This window comes from Myotis brandtii, unplaced genomic scaffold (genome assembly GCF_000412655.1).
Source record: "Myotis brandtii unplaced genomic scaffold, ASM41265v1 scaffold250, whole genome shotgun sequence".
NCBI lineage: Eukaryota > Metazoa > Chordata > Mammalia > Chiroptera > Vespertilionidae > Myotis > Myotis brandtii.
Window position 1 is genome coordinate 2,815,699 of NW_005359478.1, and position 20,116 is coordinate 2,835,814.

The following is a 20,116-nucleotide window of genomic DNA, read 5'->3' on the forward strand; positions in this document are numbered from 1 at the left end:
CCTCCATTCCAAGGCCAAGCTGGGGTCTCTGAGTCCCAAGGCCCAGATGGGAGGCCTCAGCAGAGGCCCCGAAGATACACAAACACATGCTGTTGCATTCATAGACTGGGATCCACAGAGAGAAACATGCCACACAAATCCATTCACACCTACACACAGAGAGGAATGCTTGCCCTGTGGCCTGGCACCAAGCTCTCCGAGGGCAGAGGAGAGAAGGGAGAGCCATTCTTCTCCTGGCTGATGCCTCTGGAGTCTGCTCTCCATCTATCACACAGCAGCACATGCCTGGGGAGAGGCGTGCTGGCATCTGTGACGGAATGCGTGTGCCTGCGTGTATGCACACACGTGTGTGGGGCTGTCAGCTCCATCTGCTGCTGACTCACTTGTTTATTCCAACTCCACGCTGAGGCCGAAACTGCTGCCGTGTTGGCCGCCAAAGCCTGCCTGCCTTTTCCAGCCTCACTGGCCTCCCATCAGGGAACTGGGGAGGGAGGAGCCCCCGCCCCATCCTGGCTGAGGGTGAGTATGTAGGTGTGTGAAGGAAAGAGCGGCTGGGTATGCCTCTGAGCGCCTGTGAGACAGGCTGTGTAGAAGGGAGCACAGGAGACAGAAGGGAAATGGGGAAGCCCCCCATCAAGGACACCTCTGGCCTCACCTTAAGCCTCGGCTTCCCTGGAAAACGAATGTTATTGTCTGGCTGGTACCCCTTTTATGAGGTCCTGCGCTGGGTGCCAAGAATGTGGTGGGCCTGAGCAGAGTCGGGGGGCAAGTGCAGCCCAGCCGCTCGTCCAAGGGCCTAATCCAGGCATCCTGGGACAAGGCCTGAGGCAAGGCCTAGCCCACTCCCCTGGCACACCCACATACACACAGAGAAAGGTGTGCCTGCAGGAATGCAACATCACAGTAACACATCTACATACACACATGTACAAACACATGCATGTCTGACCCTGCCCCATTCACCTTTGCATCCTGCTTGGAGCTCCCGGCAAGCAACCAAACAACACACACTACACACACAGGCAAAAGGACAAGGGCACACACATGTTCCATGCTGGGGGCCACAGAGCAAGGGGATGACCCAGAATTCAAAGCCACAGCAAACATCTCACAGCCTCACTTACCAGATCTAAATGGTCCTCAGTCTGGGAGCAGAAATAAAACCAAGGGATGGTTCAGTCTCTTGCCTCCACCTTCCCCGCACACCACTGTCCCCACACCCTCCCACCTCTGCCTGAGAGCGGGAAGGCTCTGCAGCCTAGAAGCACAGAGCTCCTCACTGCCCTGATGGGTTTCCACAGACGCCACATCCCAATGTCCATCAGGTGGGAAACCCTCGCAATCTAGTTCCCATCCCTCTGCTGTGATGGCCGATCTCTTCCTGCTACAGAACAGTCTCTCCCATCTCCTGCTCCCTTTACTGCCTTTGAGGCTGGTACTTCTGTGTTCCAACCTTTTGTAAAGCCTCTGGGACTTCTTCCCAGCCATGCTTCATGGTCTCTCTTGGCAAGTCCTAACTGCTGGGTAACCTTCAGATCTCTGCTGGAGATCGGCTCTTTCCTCCCTCCACGCGCCCATCCCCAGCCCCTGTCCAAACCCCACTCACCAAGTGGTGCATTAACCCCTTCCCTCCCTGGGAAGTGATGACCCTCAGGTCGGGCTTGCGGCTGGGGGCTCCAAGCTGGGCGCTGTGGGTGGGTGGGGGTGGAGACTTGGCAGGGATGACCTTGTTTAAGCTGTTGCCATTGGCCACGGGGAGGAGGCCAGGGGAAGCCCGAGCACTGACATAGCCATTCCCTGGAGAAGAGATGAGGACAGAAGGAAAAACATGGACCCACCCCTCAGCCCTGTTAACTGCCCCCTTGCCAGTACTCCGGTCACCCAGTCCTCTCAAAGCCACGCCCAGGCTTTGAGTGGGTACTGAGCTATCTGATTTTCCCCTAAGACCCCTTACTACCGAACCATTGGTTCATCCTCCTGGCTCTGAGCTCTGTGTGGGACTGGGTGGTAGGAGTTCTGAGGTTGGTAGGAAGAATTGGAAATGGAAACCACAATATTCAAGAGGTTCTTCTGCAGCCAAGCCTTCTCCCCACCTTTTCTCTCTTTGGTGCCCATGGGCAGAAACTCCAGCACCTTGTGATCCCACTACCTGCCTCTGACTGGGCCCACAGTGACCCAAGTTGGAAAAGGGGGTGGCAGCCTAGAATTTGGGCCTCAGTGAGGATTCTGCTCACCAGGGCAAATCAACCACTCAGGCTGCTCCCTTTGCAATGAGCTGGGGGCATGATGATTTGGATGAGCCCATGCCAAGATGCCCTCAGCTCTGGGGAAGACGAGCCATTCACTAGTGGTGGTGTTCTTCCTGGCATGGGGGACTGATAACCCAGCCACCACCATAATTAGGCTGGTAATAACAAGCACAATAACCATCCTTACATACTCCACAACCTACTTGGGGCTTTCATATGCATATCATCTCATTTAATCCTCACACTAACCCTCAAGGTGGTCAGGACATGTATCATTAGCCCTATGTACAGAAGGGCCTGGTTGACAGAGGTATTAATGACGTCTCTAGGGCCACACAGCTGGCTGGAAGCCAAGCTAGGGCCCTCACCACTTTCCACATGCCAGGCCTGAGGGCCCACAAGTACCGCTGCCTCCGTAAGGTCTGCAGGCATTTGTCTGGCCCTCTCCTCAGAGAGGGAGTGTATTCACGCATTTCCCCCATTTCCTGACCCCATACACAATCACTGCCAACAGGCTAGGATATGGTGCTTGGTGCTAAAGGGGGATTCTAAAGCCCAGAGGTGGGGGGTAACCACAATCAGAAGTGTCACTGCTCTGTTGCCTGAGAGCACACTGCTGCTCTGTAACTGTGTGGCTGCTTCCATCCCAATTCCCAGATCACTCCGGGAATGGCAGGAATGTCAGGGTGACGTCAATGGTGACATTCGGAGTCATAGTAACCAGCCGGACAACAGCACAGGGCAGGAGGGACTGTCAGCTGCCGGGTGGGGGGGTGTGTGCCTTTCTTCTGGGGCTTATAGATGTGTGCACACAGTGCACACTGAATGTCTGGATATTTCCATGAGTGAGAATGTCTACGCGTGTGTATGTAAGTATGTGTGTCAGTCTGTGCCTACTGCCCATTGGCAACACGAGATATATTTCCATCCTTCAGATCCCAACCAGATGTCCTGCTCAACTGGAAAAACTTGAATCTTCACCTCCAATCATTTGTCCAGAATTCTCTGAGCCTATAGCTCCACACCAATCATTGCTACAGACAAAAAAAACCTCAGGGCTTAGAAATCCTCCCATTCAGGCCCTGGGACCTTCTCCTCCTGTAATCTAGGTCCTTCTTTGTCCCTGGACTCTTGGGCAGGACCTCCCCTTCCCCTGGCAAGGGCAGCGGGACTCACCAACAGGGCTGGGGCAGGCTCCATTAGCACTGTTGAGGTCGCCCCCCAGCATGGCCCCTGGAAGACAAACAGAACCGTGATGAGCTGATAAGACGTCCCCTCCAGAGTGAGTCTTGGGGACTGAACAGGACAGGAGTCATAGTTCCTTCCCTCAGGAGCCACATCAATGGGAGAATGCTGTGCAGGTGAAGGGAAATACTCTCTATTGAAAATGGAATCCCAAGCCCCCATCACACCTCATTTCCACCTCACCCACCCACCTGCAGCCCACTCACCTGCACTGGCTGGGCGCTGGGGCAGACCAGGAGACACACTGTTCCTCTGTAGTGCTGGCTGCTGGGGGGACAGGAGCCGTGGGTCCGTGAGGGATGATGTCACCAGGGAAGGGGTGACCAGGGAACTGCTGGGATTGCTGAACTGCAGTGAGCTCTGATTGGACACGGGCACTGTCACAGGCATGGCAAAGTTGGGGGCCGGGACAGCTGACTAGACAGAAAATGGAGAGGCGGGGTCAGGCAGGGCGGCCTCTTACCTTGGACCCACTTTGCCTGAGAAAGCAGGCGAGGGTTCTTCTAGTGTTGGGCTGTGCACTCGATCTAGGGCCAGCAGCTCCATCTCTCTGCCTTGGGCCCTTTTGGAGTCCTGCCTGCCACTCCCACCAAGGAAGTGCATTGGTGGGACTGCTCTGGGATGCAGCTCCGGCCCAGAGAACGAGAACAAGGCTCTGCTCACTACAGACAGGACCAGGGACACCTGGAACCCCCTAGTAGAGGTGGGTTAGTCCTCAGCCAGGCAGGACACACAGGGGGCAGGTTAGAGGCCCTGAGTACAGACCCAAACTCACACACACAGCTGTTACAGGCCTGCACATGGGTCCGGGCATCATTTCACTTGCCATCTCTCATCCACTGGCCTACTGTAGGTGCTCACCCCACCTCATTGCCTTTCCCTTTAGCAGCCTCTGACTTCCCTAAACAATGCTACTAAGCATCTGAGCCTGGGGTGTCAGAGCAGGCCCAAGGGGGCCTTTCCCCGCAAAAGATCCAGACAATGGCACATTGTCTACATTCCTGTCATCTAAGGCTCTCATGTCATCTACACATTTCTTGTTGGTGAGGGGACACTCCAGGCCTCCCTGGCTTATACTCCATCCAAGTGAGGCTCAGCGAGGGTCACAGGTTTTTCACAACCAAGGTCAGAGGTTCTTTAGGAATCACCAATAGCCCCAGCATGGCTCAGAGCAGAACATCCATCAGAGGCAGCAGAGGGCCAGGGCGGGCGGGGCGCAAAGCCACACCATGCACCACAGGGAGGCTCTCCTCCATGCTACTACTCACGGCCAGTCTATAACTCTGCATCATTTTATCAAACTCCTCGTCTATCTTTTTATATTTCTCCTCCGTCTGGGGGGTCAGGGCAAACACCTCGTCCACCTCAGGGCTCTCACATTCCCTGTGCTTCTTGTGCAGCGCCTGGGGGGGAAGGGGCCGGAAGGGGGGCCAACAGAGAGAGAGTGAGTGGGGCTCACCCCATAGCGCCGGAAGAGCCCGTCGAGCTCCTCGCTGGCGCGCCGGTACTTGTCCTCCAGCAGGGGGCTCTGTTCCAGCGAGTCCTCCCCGTCCGGCTCAGGGCTGTCGCAGCCGTTGAAGCCCTTCTTCCTCAGGGTCTGTAACCGCACCGCTACTGTCAGCAGAGGTGAGGGTCCTCCCACACCCATCTCTCTGGAGTTCTTTCAGCCCTTAACTGTTCTCCAACCTCCTTCCTCAGGGGTCCCAGCAACTCCCCAGCCCAATCCCTCAGGGCCACCCTCCCCTCTGGGGCACTGTGTGAAGATGCGGCTGGCGGGGAGGCATCAGCATGCAGGGGTCACATGGAAGGTGGGCATAGCCCAGAGAATGCACGTGGTGCAGAGACATGTGCCTCGAAGGTGATAGGTGGGGAGGGCTCTGGGCGTTGGGAGGACGGTGCTCTGGCCAGCCCCTGCCTTACCACCCATGACCAGCTCTGCACAAAGGCACGGAGCGTTCCCCAGGGGAAGGTACTCAGGGCTGGCTTTGCCTAGCTCGATTCCTGGGCTCTGCTTAGAAGATGGAGGGGAGAGAAATAGAAATGAGACAGAGAGGTAGAGAGACAAGAGAGAGAAAGGCAAACAGAGGAACTAGCTTTGACTGAGCTCCATGTACCACCCCATATGCTGCCCTTGCCCAAGGTCAGAGCTTCTCACGTGTGGCCATAAAGTAAGGACATACCTGGTGGGTCTGGAGGAGACCTCAAAGCTGCCCTCTCAAGGACCAAAACATCTTCATAGATACTTGTTTTGTCTTTAAAATGAATGCAGATTTTACATCCTAGTCCTGAGGAAATCTGTTTTCTCTAATATAAAAATAAGGGAATTTCCTCCAAATCTCTGAGTTAAAGTCTCACTACAGGAAGGCAGGCCTGTGCCTTCCCAGGCATCCTTCTCCACTGACACAAGTTCATATGCCCAAGGCATGAATACCTTGTGTGAGGAGCAAGAACTGGACCGTCTCATTCAGTTCCCACAACACCCTTCAAAGCAGGCACTGGCCCCATTTCGTGGCGGTGGATGAGCATCAAAGCTCTGGGAGGCCAACCCCTCTGCCAAGGTCATGTGGCCAGTAAAGGCCAGAACTGGACCCCAAAGCCCCTGTCTCTCAACAGTTCACAATGGCAGCCCTCTTTGAAACAGAACGTAGGGCTATGGGACCCAAAAAGGGACAGAGACAGCAGGAGAGACAAAAACAAAGAGGAAGACAAAGGTAGAGTCGGATGCGGTAGCAGACCAAAAGCTAGAGAAGGGGGAGAGACAGACACCGAGAGAGAGAACTTGAGAAAAGATGGAGGAGAGGTCATGCCATGCCTGACAGACAAGAAGAAAGACTCTGAGGGCTGCAGTGGGAGTGGGCTGGGTGGGCAGCCACGCCTGACATGTACTCACTGCCCCTCCTTCCTCTTCAGCCTAGGGTTTGTGTGAGAGGACGTGGGTTTATATGTTGGTGCACACAGGTGAGGAGCTATGAGGGCAGGTGTACACCTGCGCATGCACAGGCAGGCCAGGCCTGTGGGTGCGTGCTGCATGGGCACGTGATGTTGGGTGGCAGGCAGGGGTGGGCGGGGTCCGGTGCGTGGGCCCACCTCGATGATGTCAGCATTGGTGCGGCTCTCGTGCGGCTCGTTGTACTCTGTGTACTTGAGCAGCACCTTGTCCATGTCGGTGCTGGCGTACTGGAACAGCTTGTTGGAGTGGTTGAAGATGATGAGCGCGATCTCGCAGTCGCATAACACGCTTAGCTCATACGCCTTCTTCATGAGCCCGAACTTCCGCTTGGTGAATGTCACCTGCAGGTGGATGGGTGGGCAGCCAGATCTGGCTCAGTCAAGGCCTTCCCAGGAGTCCCCACCTACAGGCAGCTGGACACAGCCCCTTCTTGGGAGCCCCCATCTCAGGGTGACACAGCTCTCTTTTCAGGAGCCCCTGGCCTGAGGAAGAAACAGGCCAGCACCCCTCTGCCAACACATGGCCACGACATAGCCCACAGCTAACTCACTGAAGGCAGAGGATTCAGATGCACCGACCTCCACATCTGTTCTGGGAACTATAATGAGGTCAAGGAAGGAGAACAGAAGGACTTCCTGGCTTTTCCCCTGGGGCAGGAAGAGGGAAGGATTCATCTTGGGAAAGGGGGCATGCCCAGGGCATATGGCTCCTGGGCAGGGCTCCTGGCCATAGGTTTGTATGGTTGCATCAGCAGCAGGTGTTCTGGGACACAGGTTTCTAACAGCTGCAAGGAGGTGGGGGCTCCTCTTTTTCCCAACTCAGTCCTTCCCCTTTCATAATAGCCTTCAGAGACCCCTTCCTCCAGGAAGCCCTCTTGGAGTGGCTGTAATGAACAGAGGCAGAGGCCAGCTCCCTGCCCTCATCCACACTGTGTGGCCCTAGGACCTCCTCACCTGTCGGTTCCGCTCATCGGTGATTCGCTGGATCTGAATCTTTTTCCTCCCCATCTTCTCTGAGGATCCTCAGTGCTAGGGAGGGGAGGGGATCGCTGGGTGGCAGGTCTCGGCACACCTCACACTGTGCTCATGAACGGTCTGGGACCAGTGCTCAGTTCATGGTCTGCAGGACACCTTCTGCACAGCCTCCTGGGAGGGGAAGGTCATGACAAGACAGTCAGTCCTAGCAATCCTCAGCCCTGCTCCTTGGGCACACAGGCCAGGTCCACAGCACCTCTGGGAGAGGCTGTCAGTGTCTGAGCCCCATCCTCAAAGTGAGGACAGGGTGGCAACCTGAGGGGACGGCATGCCACAGCCAGGCACAAGCTGGACCTCACACTCAGAGCCCAGGACTCTGGTCCAGGCCCTTTCCATGCCATCACTGCTGCCCTCAGGTTCCAGGTCAGATGGAGTACATGGAGCTCCCTGGCTTCTAAGGGTCTGGGTCTTAGAGAACATCTCAGCCACTTCCTTCTCTCAGAGTAGAGACACCTGGGCTCACCAGCGGTCCCTCTGGCCTAGAACAGTGGCTCTTGTGCTGGAGCTCAGTGCAGAGAACGTGTTGAGTGAACACCTGCCAAGTCCATGCAGCTGGCACAGTTTACCTGGTGCCACAATGGGAGTGATTCTGCATCCCTGTATCAAGAACATACCAGAGCCCTGGCTAGTGTGGCTCAGTTGGTTGGGCATCATCCCATGCACCTAAAGGTTGCTGGTTCAATTCCCAATCAAGGCACATGAATGGGTTGCAGGCTCGATCCCCAGTAGGGGGCGTGTAGGAGGCAGCCAATTGATGTTTTGCTCTCACATTTATGTTTCTCTCTAAAAATTAATTTAGCCCAGCTGGTGTGGCTCAGTGGTTGAGTGTTGACCCATGAACCAGGAGGTCACAGTTCGATTCCCAGTCAAGGTATATGCTTGGGTTACAGGCTCGATCCTGGGGGAGGGAAGGGGGCAGGGGGCGTGCAGGAGGCAGCCAGTCAACGATTTTCTCTCATCACTGATGTTTCTCCCTCTCCCTTCCTCTCTCTGAAATCAAGAAAAACTAATTTTTAAAAATATATATAATTTATTTTAAAATCTTAAAAAAAAAAACACAAAGAACATACCAGAGCAAGTCTAGAGCAAAGATCCTCACACCCAGCTCATGACGCCCTGGAGCCTGGTATTCCAGAGTGGGGCCGGGGCTGCAGACCCCCTATCTCTCCAACCACTTCCACACCAGTCCATTTCACTCAGTGGGCCTAAACCTATAATTTTTTGAAGGGTTCTGTTGCTATAAACAAACAAACAAACAAATCACCCCTCTAGACCAGGGGTTGGCAATTTTTTTCTGTGAGGGGCCAGGTAATAAATATTTCAGACTTTGCAGGCCTACACTGCCATTGTAGCATGAAAGCAGCTGTAGACAACACACAGATGAATGAGTGTGGCTGTGTTCTAACGAAACTAGATTTATACGAACATGAATGGGTCACAGTTTGCTGATTCCTACTCTAAAGGAATGGGCCGAGTCTAGAACCCAAGTTCAGTCTAAATAGTGCTTCCCAACCTTGTTCACCTTGAAGCACAAAGAGAAAACACAGAGCCTACTGATGTACCCATAGGAGACTGCGGAAAGCCGGGGGTGCAGGCACCGGCGGGAGTCTGTCTCAGTACATCTGTTGGTATAAACCGTCACGGCCCATTGGCTGAACAGCTCCCATTCCAGAGCCAGAATGGGAAATGGAGCCCCTGTACTATACAATCCTGGAAATACCTTGGGAGGGGAGGGGGACACAGGAATGAGAGCTCAGCCTGAGCCTGAAAAGGTGCATGCTTTCAGGTGTGTGGGCAGCGCCCCAACAGGCTGGGTGAGCCCTGGGGGGCTGGAGGCATGAATTAATCCCAGGGTCCCTCCAGCTCTTTGATTTCAGGAGTCTGCATCAGAGATGGTGGAGGGCGCAGTGAGCATGGGACTCGTGCTTTCTTTCCCTTTTAAAAAAAAAATATTTTTTTTTATTGATTTCAGAGAGGAAGGGAGAGGGAGAGATAGAAACATCAATGATGAGAGAGAATCATTGATCAGCTGCCTCCTGCACACCCCCCTACTGGGGATTGAGCCTGCAACCCTGGCATGTGCCCTTGACTGGAATCGAACTTGGGACCCTTCAATCCACAGGCCACCGCTGTATCCACTGAGCCAAACCAGCTAGGGTGGGAGTCATGCTTTCTAAAGCCTCTCTGACTGGGTCCTGAGAGGAGCCCAGACCATAGAAACCCAGCACTTCCCTCCAGAATTTCCCTTCCACAGCACCCCATCAGAGACCCCACTGCAAAGTCAAGGGAGGTGGGGAGAGGTGTTTGATAATAGACACCTGTAATTAGGAACGCATCCCCCCCACCCCCCACCCCCATTTCCAATGGCTGAGCCTTTTTAGCTCCACTCAACCATGGCCAGTGTTCCACAATAGGGTCTGTAGCTCAGCCTCAGCATCTTGGCATGGGGGAGGGCAGGCAGGGAATCTGTGCACTTGGGAGGAGCCAGGGATACCCCTCTCCACTCTCCCATCACCAGGACTGTCCCTCAGGCCTTCCCTAGCCCAGCTGGAAAGAGAGCTTCTATTCCGTCTGTGTCTTCAGAAAGCAATGTAATTCCCTTCCCACCCCTGGAAGGACCCCCTACCCCTCTCTGGTCCCCTCTTCCTTGTTCTCAACCTACTCCATGGGGCCTGGGCCTCCCACTGTGGCCCTCAGAAGGGCCCTAGGACAACCCCAACATAAGCCCAGCCAACCCTGAGTGGCCCAGCAGATACCTGGACCTAGAACTGCTCTATCCCCTCACCATTCCTTGCCTGTAACCCCAATCTCTGCCAAACCCCTGCTACAAAGTCTCCAACTCAAGGATTTCGGCTCCCCTGCCTCCCAGTGCAATCCAAAGGCTGCATTTTCTAGAGCTTGGCAGGGGAGGTGAGGAGGGCACACGGAAGGTAGGGGAGTGGGGCTAAGAAGAGGGCTTTTAAAAAGGATTCTCTGGTCTGCTTTGGAGACCCCAATCCAGGATGGTAAATGCAGTCACTCCAGCATTCCTCTGGCTTATAGCATCTCACTGCCCTTCCCCTCCCATTTTACTATATCTCCTTCTCACCACCCTTTGTTCACAAGCAAATTCTTGCTGAGATGTAACCTCTGTCAACGTATGGCCAATACTATGTCTTCCTCCGAGTTGGGAGAGAACACATTCTTAGCTCTCATGACACTCAGAAAAGCCATTACTGCAAGCCAACCTCACTCCTTTGGTTCCCCCAATTGTTTACTCTCAGGGCATCTTGTTCTTTTCTTTCTAGCACTTATCATGACTCTAAATCAGCGGTCACCAACCTTTCAGACCTCAAGGACCACCAGTGGTCCACGGACCACCGGTTGGCGACCGCTGCTCTAAATTATTATAATTCTGTGCTTCTATTTAATGCCGGGCTCATTTATGAGACTCAAGCTTCATGAGGGCAGGAACCACATTTGTCTTTTTCACCACTCTATCCCCTGAAAGGAGAAGCTCAGGAAATATCTGTTGAAAGGAAGAAAGGATTGTTTCATCTTTGTGACCCTGTAAGAAGTCCTTTTGTGGTCTTTCAATCAGTCCTGCTTTCAATCAGGACCAGCTAACTTCCTCTCCCAGCTGCACCTGAAGCTTGTCCGTTTGGAAACCATCTACCTTCCGACCACCTCTGCCACTCTAGTCCTCAACCCTCTCCACCCTTGGGTTGGCTGGTATAGAGGGTGAGACTCTAAAGTCTTCTAAGGAGCAGCCCTGAGCACATGGAGATAGAGAGGATGGGGTTGCTTAGGCAACTGTCGCCTGGCAACCAGCTCCCTGGCTGATCTCCTATACCGCCCCCCCCCACCCCCGCCTCATGCTGGGGGAGCTAGGATGTGAGAGGGATCAGGGCTGAGAAGACAGGAAAGCCACAGAGACCCATCCAACACCCTCTGACAGGGAAATCAGGAGGGCAACATCTATCCCCACCAGTAGCCCAAAGCACTTTTTAGAATTCCATGTTGTCAAGGCCCCTTCCCCACTGCCCCTCCACTGCCAGAGGAAGCGATACCCCTACCTTGGGCAGTCCTTCCTCCTATCTAACCAGGAGCCCGCCTACACAGCAGGCTCAGTCAGTACCAGCCTCTTTCCTCTCTGCTCTCCATTCTACATTGTTGCAGAGTCTTAGAAAGCTCTGGGACAAGAACATGAATTCACCCCTAACTTTGAAAGAGGGGTGGCTGGGGCCGAAATGGGCACAGAGGACCCTAAACTGACCCTATCCAAGGTATAGAGGCCTATCCTGTCCAAGCTTCCCTCCTACCCAATTAGCGACATTTTAATGAACACCTGGACCTCCTTAATTAGCAGTCTACCTAATTACCTAACCAACTTCCAGGAGCCAGAGGCCTTGGCATCTGTTCTCCAGATGTGAGCCTTTTCTCCCTGGCCTGCCCTGGCCCCATTCCTCTTTTCCTTTCCCACCTGCTCCTCCTCTAGGAAGCCCTCCCAGAAGAACTGGCTTTGAGCTACTTCTCCTGGAGCCCAAGGCTTGGGAGGGCTTAGGGCTGCCATGGAGATAGGAGGGGGTGGGGGGAGTAGCTAGGATGGCCTTCTTGCTCTGATGGCCCCAGGGCCTGCCCAATCCTGACCTCAGGCCACAGCTATGACCTCTTTGGCTGACAGCATCTGTGTCACCAAAAGTACCCTTTGGAGGTCTCCAGCTGCTTCTGATTCACCCTCTGGGGCAGTGCTGGCAGGACAGGATGGGGCAGAGTGGACCTCCTCAGGGTGGGGAGTGAGGCAGGGAGAGATCTGGTAGAGCCTTCCCCTGGAGACAGAAGGAGCAAAGAGGGAGGAACGATGGCAGCTGGGCTGCAGAGAAGCCTTTGTAAATGGAGAGCAGAGAGGACGCAGGGTGGGAGGCTCATCTGACAACATTCTGGGCAAGGGGGAGGGGCTGAGGGGACCTGAGACTTGGGAGATCCAGAAGGATCCCATGGACAGCCATTTTTCCAAGCTGTGCTACAGACCCAGTAGGAACACGTGGGTTATATTAACATGCAAATGAGGTGCAGATAATATGCAAAGTGTACCCTAAAGGGGGTCTTGGTTTGGAGGGGGTATGGGAGAAGTAGCAGGCCTCAGCCTCCTCCAATGTAACACCTCCTGGTACCTGAGCAATATTCAAACTATTCTCGGGGTTTCAGAATGATGCTATCTCAGTTCCTGTGTGAGGATGGCCTGGGGCCTATGGGGGCAGGGGAGCGGTCAGGGCTGTCTCCTGGGGCACAGTTGCAGCAGGACTGCCCTTCCCGGGGAGCTACGGAAGGAAGTGTCTTCCAATGGCTAGTGTCAGGGGAGTACCTGCCTCCCCTTCTCCCACATCCTTCCACCCAGATCTGTCCTCTGTCCCACAGGCTCCGAGAAAATGCAAGGCACCTGCTTTCAGCGGTGCCACACCAGCACTGGTCAAATGGGGCAAATATGCCCAGAGAGGCTGAGTGAGCAGCCCCTGTCACAGAGCAATATGGCTTCAACCCTGCTCTTCCACACAGTGAGAAAGGCAGTTCTCATTACGTGGGCCTTTTATCCCTCCCTCCTGGGCTGCCCAGGGCGGCAGGCTGTGGACTGAAGGGGAAGGTAGGAGGCGCTGGAGACAGCTGTCATCCCTCCTCCCGCCCCTTCCCTGTGGCTGGGCTGCAGGGCATGAAATAAGCAGCAGGAGCTGGGGGAGGGGGTGGCAATCCAATCTACCCATCACCCCCACAGTCAGGGGGCCTCAAGCAGCCTGCTCACTAATGAGGGAGGAGGCCTGGGTGAGGCAGACACAGAGGGGGACAGACACACAGTTATAGGGAAGGAGACAGAGGAGAGGCAGAGAGGCCAAAAAGAAGGCTGAGGGTGGTGCAGAGGCAGACAAGGAGAGGGCTATGGGAGAGAGGGAGAGGCAGGAGCAGACAGAGGGGAAGGTGCAGAGATACGTGGGTGGACAAGAGACAAGACCCTGATGTCAGGCCTGGCACGTAGGCATAATTCAACAGGACACCATCCCTGCTCTGAAAACTTGCAGTCCAGCCAAGAGACAGACAAGAGAAGGGCAGGTCCCCCTTGGGCAAGGGCGGGGAGAGGCAAAAGGGCCCTTGGGGGCCTGCACTGGACCCACTTCCCCCCTCCCCTGCTGGAAGGAGCATTTCTGCCCCTGAGGCTTTGGATTATGCCCAAAGGGCAGGCAGGTCCTGAGAGTGAGCAGAGGTGAGCGCCAGGCCCAAGGGCACTCTCAGTCCCTGGGTACCACCTCCATTCCCACCCCAGCCCAGGGCTCACAGCCTTCCCAGTCCTCTCTGAACCACAGGCTGGGACTGCTTCCCTGTAAGCAGAGGCACATGATGAAGAGCTCTGGAAGGTGGGTAGGAAGGTGAACCCAGTGACGGCCCCCAAGCACCAGGAGATGAGGCCCTGGACAGGAAGCCTTTTCTTCACAAACGCTGTACTGGTCCTGAAGTAGGGGCGTTACCTCTCCCAAGTCTGAGCAAAGGCAGTGCCCCTCCTGGAAGCCCAATTCTCACCCCACCCCCACCTCCCTACCCACCCATTCCCCCACCCCTGCCTGTTCCCCACCCACTACTCCTGGCTCCATTCTGTCTCCCCCATCCTTTCCCACGTGGCAGTCTCTTTGCGTTCACCCCAGAGTTCTATATGATCTACTCTAAAAGGCACAGGCGATCTGCTCTCAAAGGCACAAGCAGGCCCCTACCCCTGATCCTCCTCCCTTCAGAGTTCAGTTTGGCAGGCTCACTACCCAAACCCGGTTCCCACCATCTTCCCCTCCCTCGGGAACTCCCCTCCCCCAGCCCAGCAGCCTCAGGGTTGGGCAGGGGCTATTTTTAGCCTGGGCACTGAGCTAATTTTAACTCACCCACAAGGGACCTGGGGGCGGGCTGCCGGCTGGGGGAAGGGGGACGGACCAGTCCAGGGAAGCTGGACCTGCGGCAGAGGTGGTCTCAGATCCCAGGCACCCTAGGAATGCAAATGGAGGCCGGGCATTACAGCCTCAGCTTAAGGGACAGGAACTGACTTGCCAGGAGGAGCGTCCAGTGTGGGAGCAGGGCTGAAAGCCCTCCCTCTGGAGGGTTTCCGCTGGACAACTCTCCCGGCCCCACCCTAGGCGTCCAACCTTCTCCTTGGCAAATCTCCTGGGATGGGGTCATCCTGTTCTCTGCCCAGGAGATGCCGCTCCAGTGAGGGTCTGTCTCCTGAGCCTCCTCCGCTGCTTCCCCACCCTAGCTTGTCCTTCCTGTAGTCTAGCTCTCATCCTTCCTGCGGCAGCTGTGAGGTTGTATGTCTCCCTATGGAGGCAGCAGCCAGCCTGCCTCCCCGGCGCCAGCACCTCCCACCCCAGCTCAGGCCTTTGCCTGGTGGCCTCTGGGCTGGTTCCTAGGAACCTCCCCCAAACCCCTGCAAGTTCCTGGAGCCACACAGCTTGATCTCAGCAAGAATGTGGGAGCAACAGGAGATTGAATCTTGTAGAAAAGGGTAGGGCGGCAGCATCCCAGGGAAATATGGGGGCTCTGGACCAAATTCTAGTCCCTGCTTTGGCCCTAAGTCACTGTGTACTGTGTGATCCTGAATTAAGTCACTGCTCCCTCCAGGCCTCACCCACTGGTCAGTGCAATGGATGGGTGGAGTGGACTAGGTGTCCACGTGCCCTTCCAGCCTGAACATTCAGGCCTGTGCTCTTCTGAGAGGCCCAAAAGGAAGAAAAGTCAGGACTGTGTGATTCCATGGAGAGGGAACAGCAGAGATAGCCTGGTTGGGTCCATTGTTCTCCAGCTTAAGAGGGAAAAGCAGCCCTAGCAGGTTTGGCTCAGTGGATAGAGCGTAGGCCCGTGGACTGAAGAGTCCCGGGTTCGATTCCAGTCAAGGGCACATGCCCAGGTCGTGGGCTCGATCCCCAGTAGGGGGCAGGCAGGAGGCAGCCTATCATCATTGATATTTCTGATTCTCTTTCATCATTGATATTTCTGACACTCTCTCCCTCTCCCTTTCTCTCTGAAATCAATTTTTAAAAAAAATTTTTTTAAAGAGGGAAGAGCAATATGGAGGCCAGAAAAGGGTAAGGAGGGGGCTAAAGAGGGTGCTTTCTGAACAGTAACCCCCACAATAGATGGCCAAGGGTTAACAGAGGCTCATGGTCTGCCAGGGCAGGTGCCAGCTGAGGCACACAAGGCCCTGGGGGCAACTTCAGTCATCCCAATCCCCTCACACACCTGGTATACCTATCAGAACCAGGGTTTGGGTCCTGCTTCTGGGTACTGAATAGTGACTGGCTAAAGGTCCTGGTCATTAGTGGAGCCAATTCTGGAATCCAAGCCTGAGTCTTGCTTCATGCTCTACTCCAGCAGGCCGATCAGTAATGACTCACTACCTCTCATTTGCATGGGGATTTGCTAGTGTCTCTGACCTATTCTATCAAACTCAACTTTTCATTCCAGGTCCTGGGCCACCCAGCAAAACTAGGCACTTAGGGACCCCAAGTGGAGTTCCTGGTACCTCAGGCCTCCAGCCCCATCTTTCTCCCCCCGAAAGCATTCATGAATTGATAAATAACCCCCCTTCCCTGTACTGTCTACAGCTCTCAATCAACTGGGTCCTCCAGTCTTGTCCAGGTCCCGGTCAAGGTAGAGATGGCGGGGGGGGGCGGCCCAGGGGAGGTGTAGTTATGAAGAATTAGCAAACAGGGAAGCCTGAGGAATGTGAAAAGATTCATGAGATGAAGGATGCTGGCTCCACACCTGCCCTGCGGCTCCCCCGGGAAAAAGCTCCGTTCTCCTTGGTGAGAGGCTGGGCAGCAGGAGGATGAGGTGGGTGGTACGTCTACCTCGATCCCTGTTTTAAAAATCCATTCCCAAGAGTGCCAAACGAGAGGAAATAGCTAGTACAGCAAGCAAGCGAGACGCAAGACCACCGAGAGGACTTTCCAGAGCAGAGTTTTTGCCTCTCAGTAGTCTCTAGGGCTCAAATTTGCTTAGTTAGGAGCCACCTAACCAAGCACGGACAGCTGGTAACACCTGGAGGGCATGAAGGTCCTGGCATTACATTCCAACCAATGGGAGCTGGAAGAGGTCAAACTGACCTCTGCTTGTCCAGTTATAGTATCTACACTTTCAGCCCTACCCTCTAAAACAATGAAGTCCATCAGTGGTCTCCAATCCTGGGAGGCCCTTCCTGCTATCTAACCACTACCCCTCCCACTAGAGCCAACCCTTGCGCTGCATTTCCGTCATCTAAATGAGCCTGGCAGACAGGACCCAGGCCATCCCGAGCCTCAGATGAGGAGAGGTGGGGGCAGTTGGGACGGTTAGTGTGTCACCTTCCACCTCCCCACCCAACTTCCCTCTGGGGTCTCAGGAGACAGAAGTGAAAGTGACAGCTGGGACCTTGGGGGGCGGGTCAGCCTGAGAGCCGTTGGGGTGAGCATAGTGATACCAGTGCTGGGTCTGGCTGCCTGCCTTTGCAGCGGATGGGCTGTTGGTTAGACCAGGGGAGGGACTTCCCATGGAAATGAGGGCAGGGGGTAACTATGGAGTGTGGGCCCCTGGCCAAAGGAAGAGCAGGCTGAAGAGGAAAACGTGCAGAAAAGCAGGCGGCAAGGAGACAGTCTAAGAGGAGCACTCTTCCAGGGTGGTGGTTGGTCCCCGTATTTAAGGCTGTGAGATCCTTTCTTCCCACCCACAGAACCAGGGCAGGGCTCCTCTGACTGAAGCAGATGAAGAAGAGTCAGGGCCCCATTGCTGGGACAGTGAGAGCAAGCAGAGAGGGGAGGGGCTCTGAGGCCTGGGCCCTCAGACTGGACAGCAGCAATTCTGATAAAAGGTGGAGGATGAGCGTGATGTGTCCACCTACAGTTACAGACAGGGGGCCCGAAAGAGGCCAATCCAATCAGGGAAAGCAAATCCTCCTAGAGAAATCATGACCCTGGGAAGCCACAGAGGATTTAAAGGGGCCACTCAGGGAGGCGCCTGGGTCTCCTTCTGACTCGGAAGGACAGTCCTCTAAGCCCCTGGCAAGGGAGGGCAGGCAGCACAGCTGCGTGGGCCTGCTGAGAAGGCCAGCCAGGCGGCTCTTACAGGATTAGCTTGCTGCTTTCAGGAAAGGTGCCAGGTGAGGCTAAGATGCCCAGCCAGATGGAGGGGGGCCCAGGAAGGCGGGGGACTGGGGAGGGGACCTGCACACAGCTATGCAAATTCATGCGCCTCACCAAAACCCAGCTTCTCCCTTTTTCATGAAGACATGTGCAAAGACCCCTCTGATTTCTGCCAGCAAGGACCCTTGCCTACCAAGGTTTCTCTGCCATTGCTATGATCTGGAGCTACCCTTCCTCTAAGTGGGAAGTCCTGTCTGTGATCTATTCTCAGTCCTTCTGCTGCGCTTTATAACCAGGGCCCCACCCTAGGGAGCAGGTGAGGGGGCCAAGAGGTTCCTTCCCTCCCCTCCCCATCAGCTCCCCATCCCCTGGGCTGACAGGTGGGCAAGACAAGAGAGAGCAGCCGGTCCCGGACACCTGTTCCCACCCAGTCAGCAGGGGCCCCATGGGCCTGCCACAGCATATGCATAGGGGAGTCAGCAGAGAGGCAGGCAGCTGTGGGGGCTGGAGGAAAGGGGATCAGAGGTCAAGAGAGATGTAAATGGAAAGGCCTGAAGCACCTTTTCAAAGTCAGCCCTTTCTCCTGGTCTACCCCCTACCATTATCCCTCACCAAGTACGTAACATATGCACGCTTTAAAGGAAAAAACTCGAGGTTCGAGGTCATCTGCCCCATCCCACTGCTTCCAGTTACTTCGTCCAACTGCAGTGGGAAGACTCCATGAAAAGAGACCAACCCCTCTTCTCCCCGCACACATCCCACCACAGTAGGTTTTCCCCGAGGAATGGGGTTGAGCTCTCTCTTATTCCTTGTTCTCCCAACCCTCAACCCAAGTATTTGTTGGCAGGATGGGAGCAGGGAAATCAAGAACATGAATCTAGAGGGATTTGGAAAGCTCATGGAGCAAAGTATGGAAGGGTTCTGAGATCCGGAGACAACTGGCTGGGGAGCACTCAGCTCCCCAAGCCCACCCCAGGGTCGGCCTAAGCCCGAGGCCTGTTGGTCCCCTCAGGGCCTCTTCAGTTGCTCACCTGCTCCCTACACACATTCACCAAGTCCCTACCTGGGACACTGCCGGCTCCCACCCCACTTTCTGGGTAGGTGCCTTAGCTGGCAAGTCCACGGCCAGGCGAACCCTGATGTCTGGAGAAAAGGACACACCTGCTTTCTAAGTACCGGCTTTGGGGGCTCTCTCCTGCGGAACTCAATCAGTAGACAACACCTTCTCCGGAAACAAAGCACCTTCTCTCCACTAGCCACCAAACTAATCCTCTGCCCTCTGCCAGGGAATCCTACTAGGCCTGCTCTTCCCTTCAGCACATCCTCCTCCTTCTCCAGGGTCTCCCTTGGCTGCCCATTCCACCTCCCTCCCTCAGGGCAGACTCCCTTCCCATAACACTCAGACAAAAGCCCTTGACCCTCCTCACTGGGAAAGCTTGAGCAAGTCACTGAAGCCTCTGATGCAGTCTCCCTAACTATGAAAAACAATTGTGGAGAGAAATAAACAAGTCTTCGTATGTTTCCATGCCCAGCACAGGGCTTGGCACACAGGGATAAAACAAACGGAAGTTTCATTCCTCCAGTCCCCAAGGACGGAACAGGTTTTAGCTTTTTGGTCTCCAAAAGTATATTGGAACCTAGGGCGAGTGGGGTAAAGCTCTCTTGACCAGGGGCAAAGAAAGCTCCTTCTCTATATGCTTCCCTGGTCGGCCCAACTCCTAGGGAGTGGCCAGAGCACCCAGCCAGAGGCACCAAGCCAAGGTCAGTGACCAGGCTAGAGCCCAGAGCCTCCTGGGAGGGTGAGTTTAAATGAGTAAATATGGTCCCACCTGGGTGTGGCCAGCAACAGGCCAGAGCTCCAGACAAGTCCCTCCCCTCCCAGCCTACAGCAAAAGAGAGAGATCAGACAGCCACCCCCCTTGCCCCACCCCCACCCCCTTTCCAGACTCTCAGGGTCCTGTGCAGAGTCCATGAATGCATCCCCCTGTCTCCATGCCTGGCCAGAAGCATGGCTAGGCTCCCAGGAAGGGGAGGTTGTGGCCACAGCCTCAGGAAAGGAAAAATCAGATGCGAAGATTACCCAAGCCAGGAATCTGCCCCAAATGCCTGAGGGCTCAGATACAACCTTGCTACAACAGAGTGGAAGGGCTCACAGAATGAATGGGGAGGGCAACAGAAACCAGTGACAAACCACAAAACACCCAGGTGCTCTGGTCACCACAAGGCGAGGTGAAGCTCTATATATCTGGAAAGCTCCCTTATCCAAGGACACACAAGCAGTGTGAGGGTCACAGACAGGCTAAGCCGGGGCCACAGAGAGGGATACATGGGGGAGGGGAGGGATGTAAGGGGTAGTGATGGAAGTCAGCCAGGGCTCCACAACGCACAAGCCATGCTCTAGGTCTGCCCATTTGTAGTCTAACCTCCATCCCTCATGCTCCAGTCAACCCTTCTCTCTTCAGAGTTCTTGTATGCCCTTCATCTCCTTACCTCCAGTTCTCCCACCCCCGCCCC

General features: G+C 55.1%; 1 protein-coding gene across 3 annotated transcripts in view; it reads right to left on the bottom strand.

Annotated features, from left to right (window-relative positions):
* The window catches only part of MEF2D (myocyte enhancer factor 2D), a 33,825-nt gene that overhangs the window by 9,674 nt on the left and 4,035 nt on the right, over window positions 1-20,116 (bottom strand). For 2 of the 3 annotated variants that reach the window (XM_005867589.2, XM_014540842.1), the window contains exons 2-8: window positions 7,398-7,589; window positions 6,582-6,785; window positions 4,954-5,091; window positions 3,701-3,911; window positions 3,426-3,482; window positions 1,607-1,797; window positions 1,125-1,145 (exon numbers count right to left, since the gene is read on the bottom strand). In XM_005867589.2, coding sequence (XP_005867651.1) covers window positions 1,125-1,145; window positions 1,607-1,797; window positions 3,426-3,482; window positions 3,701-3,911; window positions 4,954-5,091; window positions 6,582-6,785; window positions 7,398-7,451 — 876 coding nt within the window. In that variant the 5' untranslated portion in view covers window positions 7,452-7,589. The remainder of the gene's footprint in view (window positions 1-1,124; window positions 1,146-1,606; window positions 1,798-3,425; window positions 3,483-3,700; window positions 3,912-4,953; window positions 5,092-6,581; window positions 6,786-7,397; window positions 7,590-20,116) is intronic. The other variant, XM_005867590.2, reaches the window with a different exon arrangement.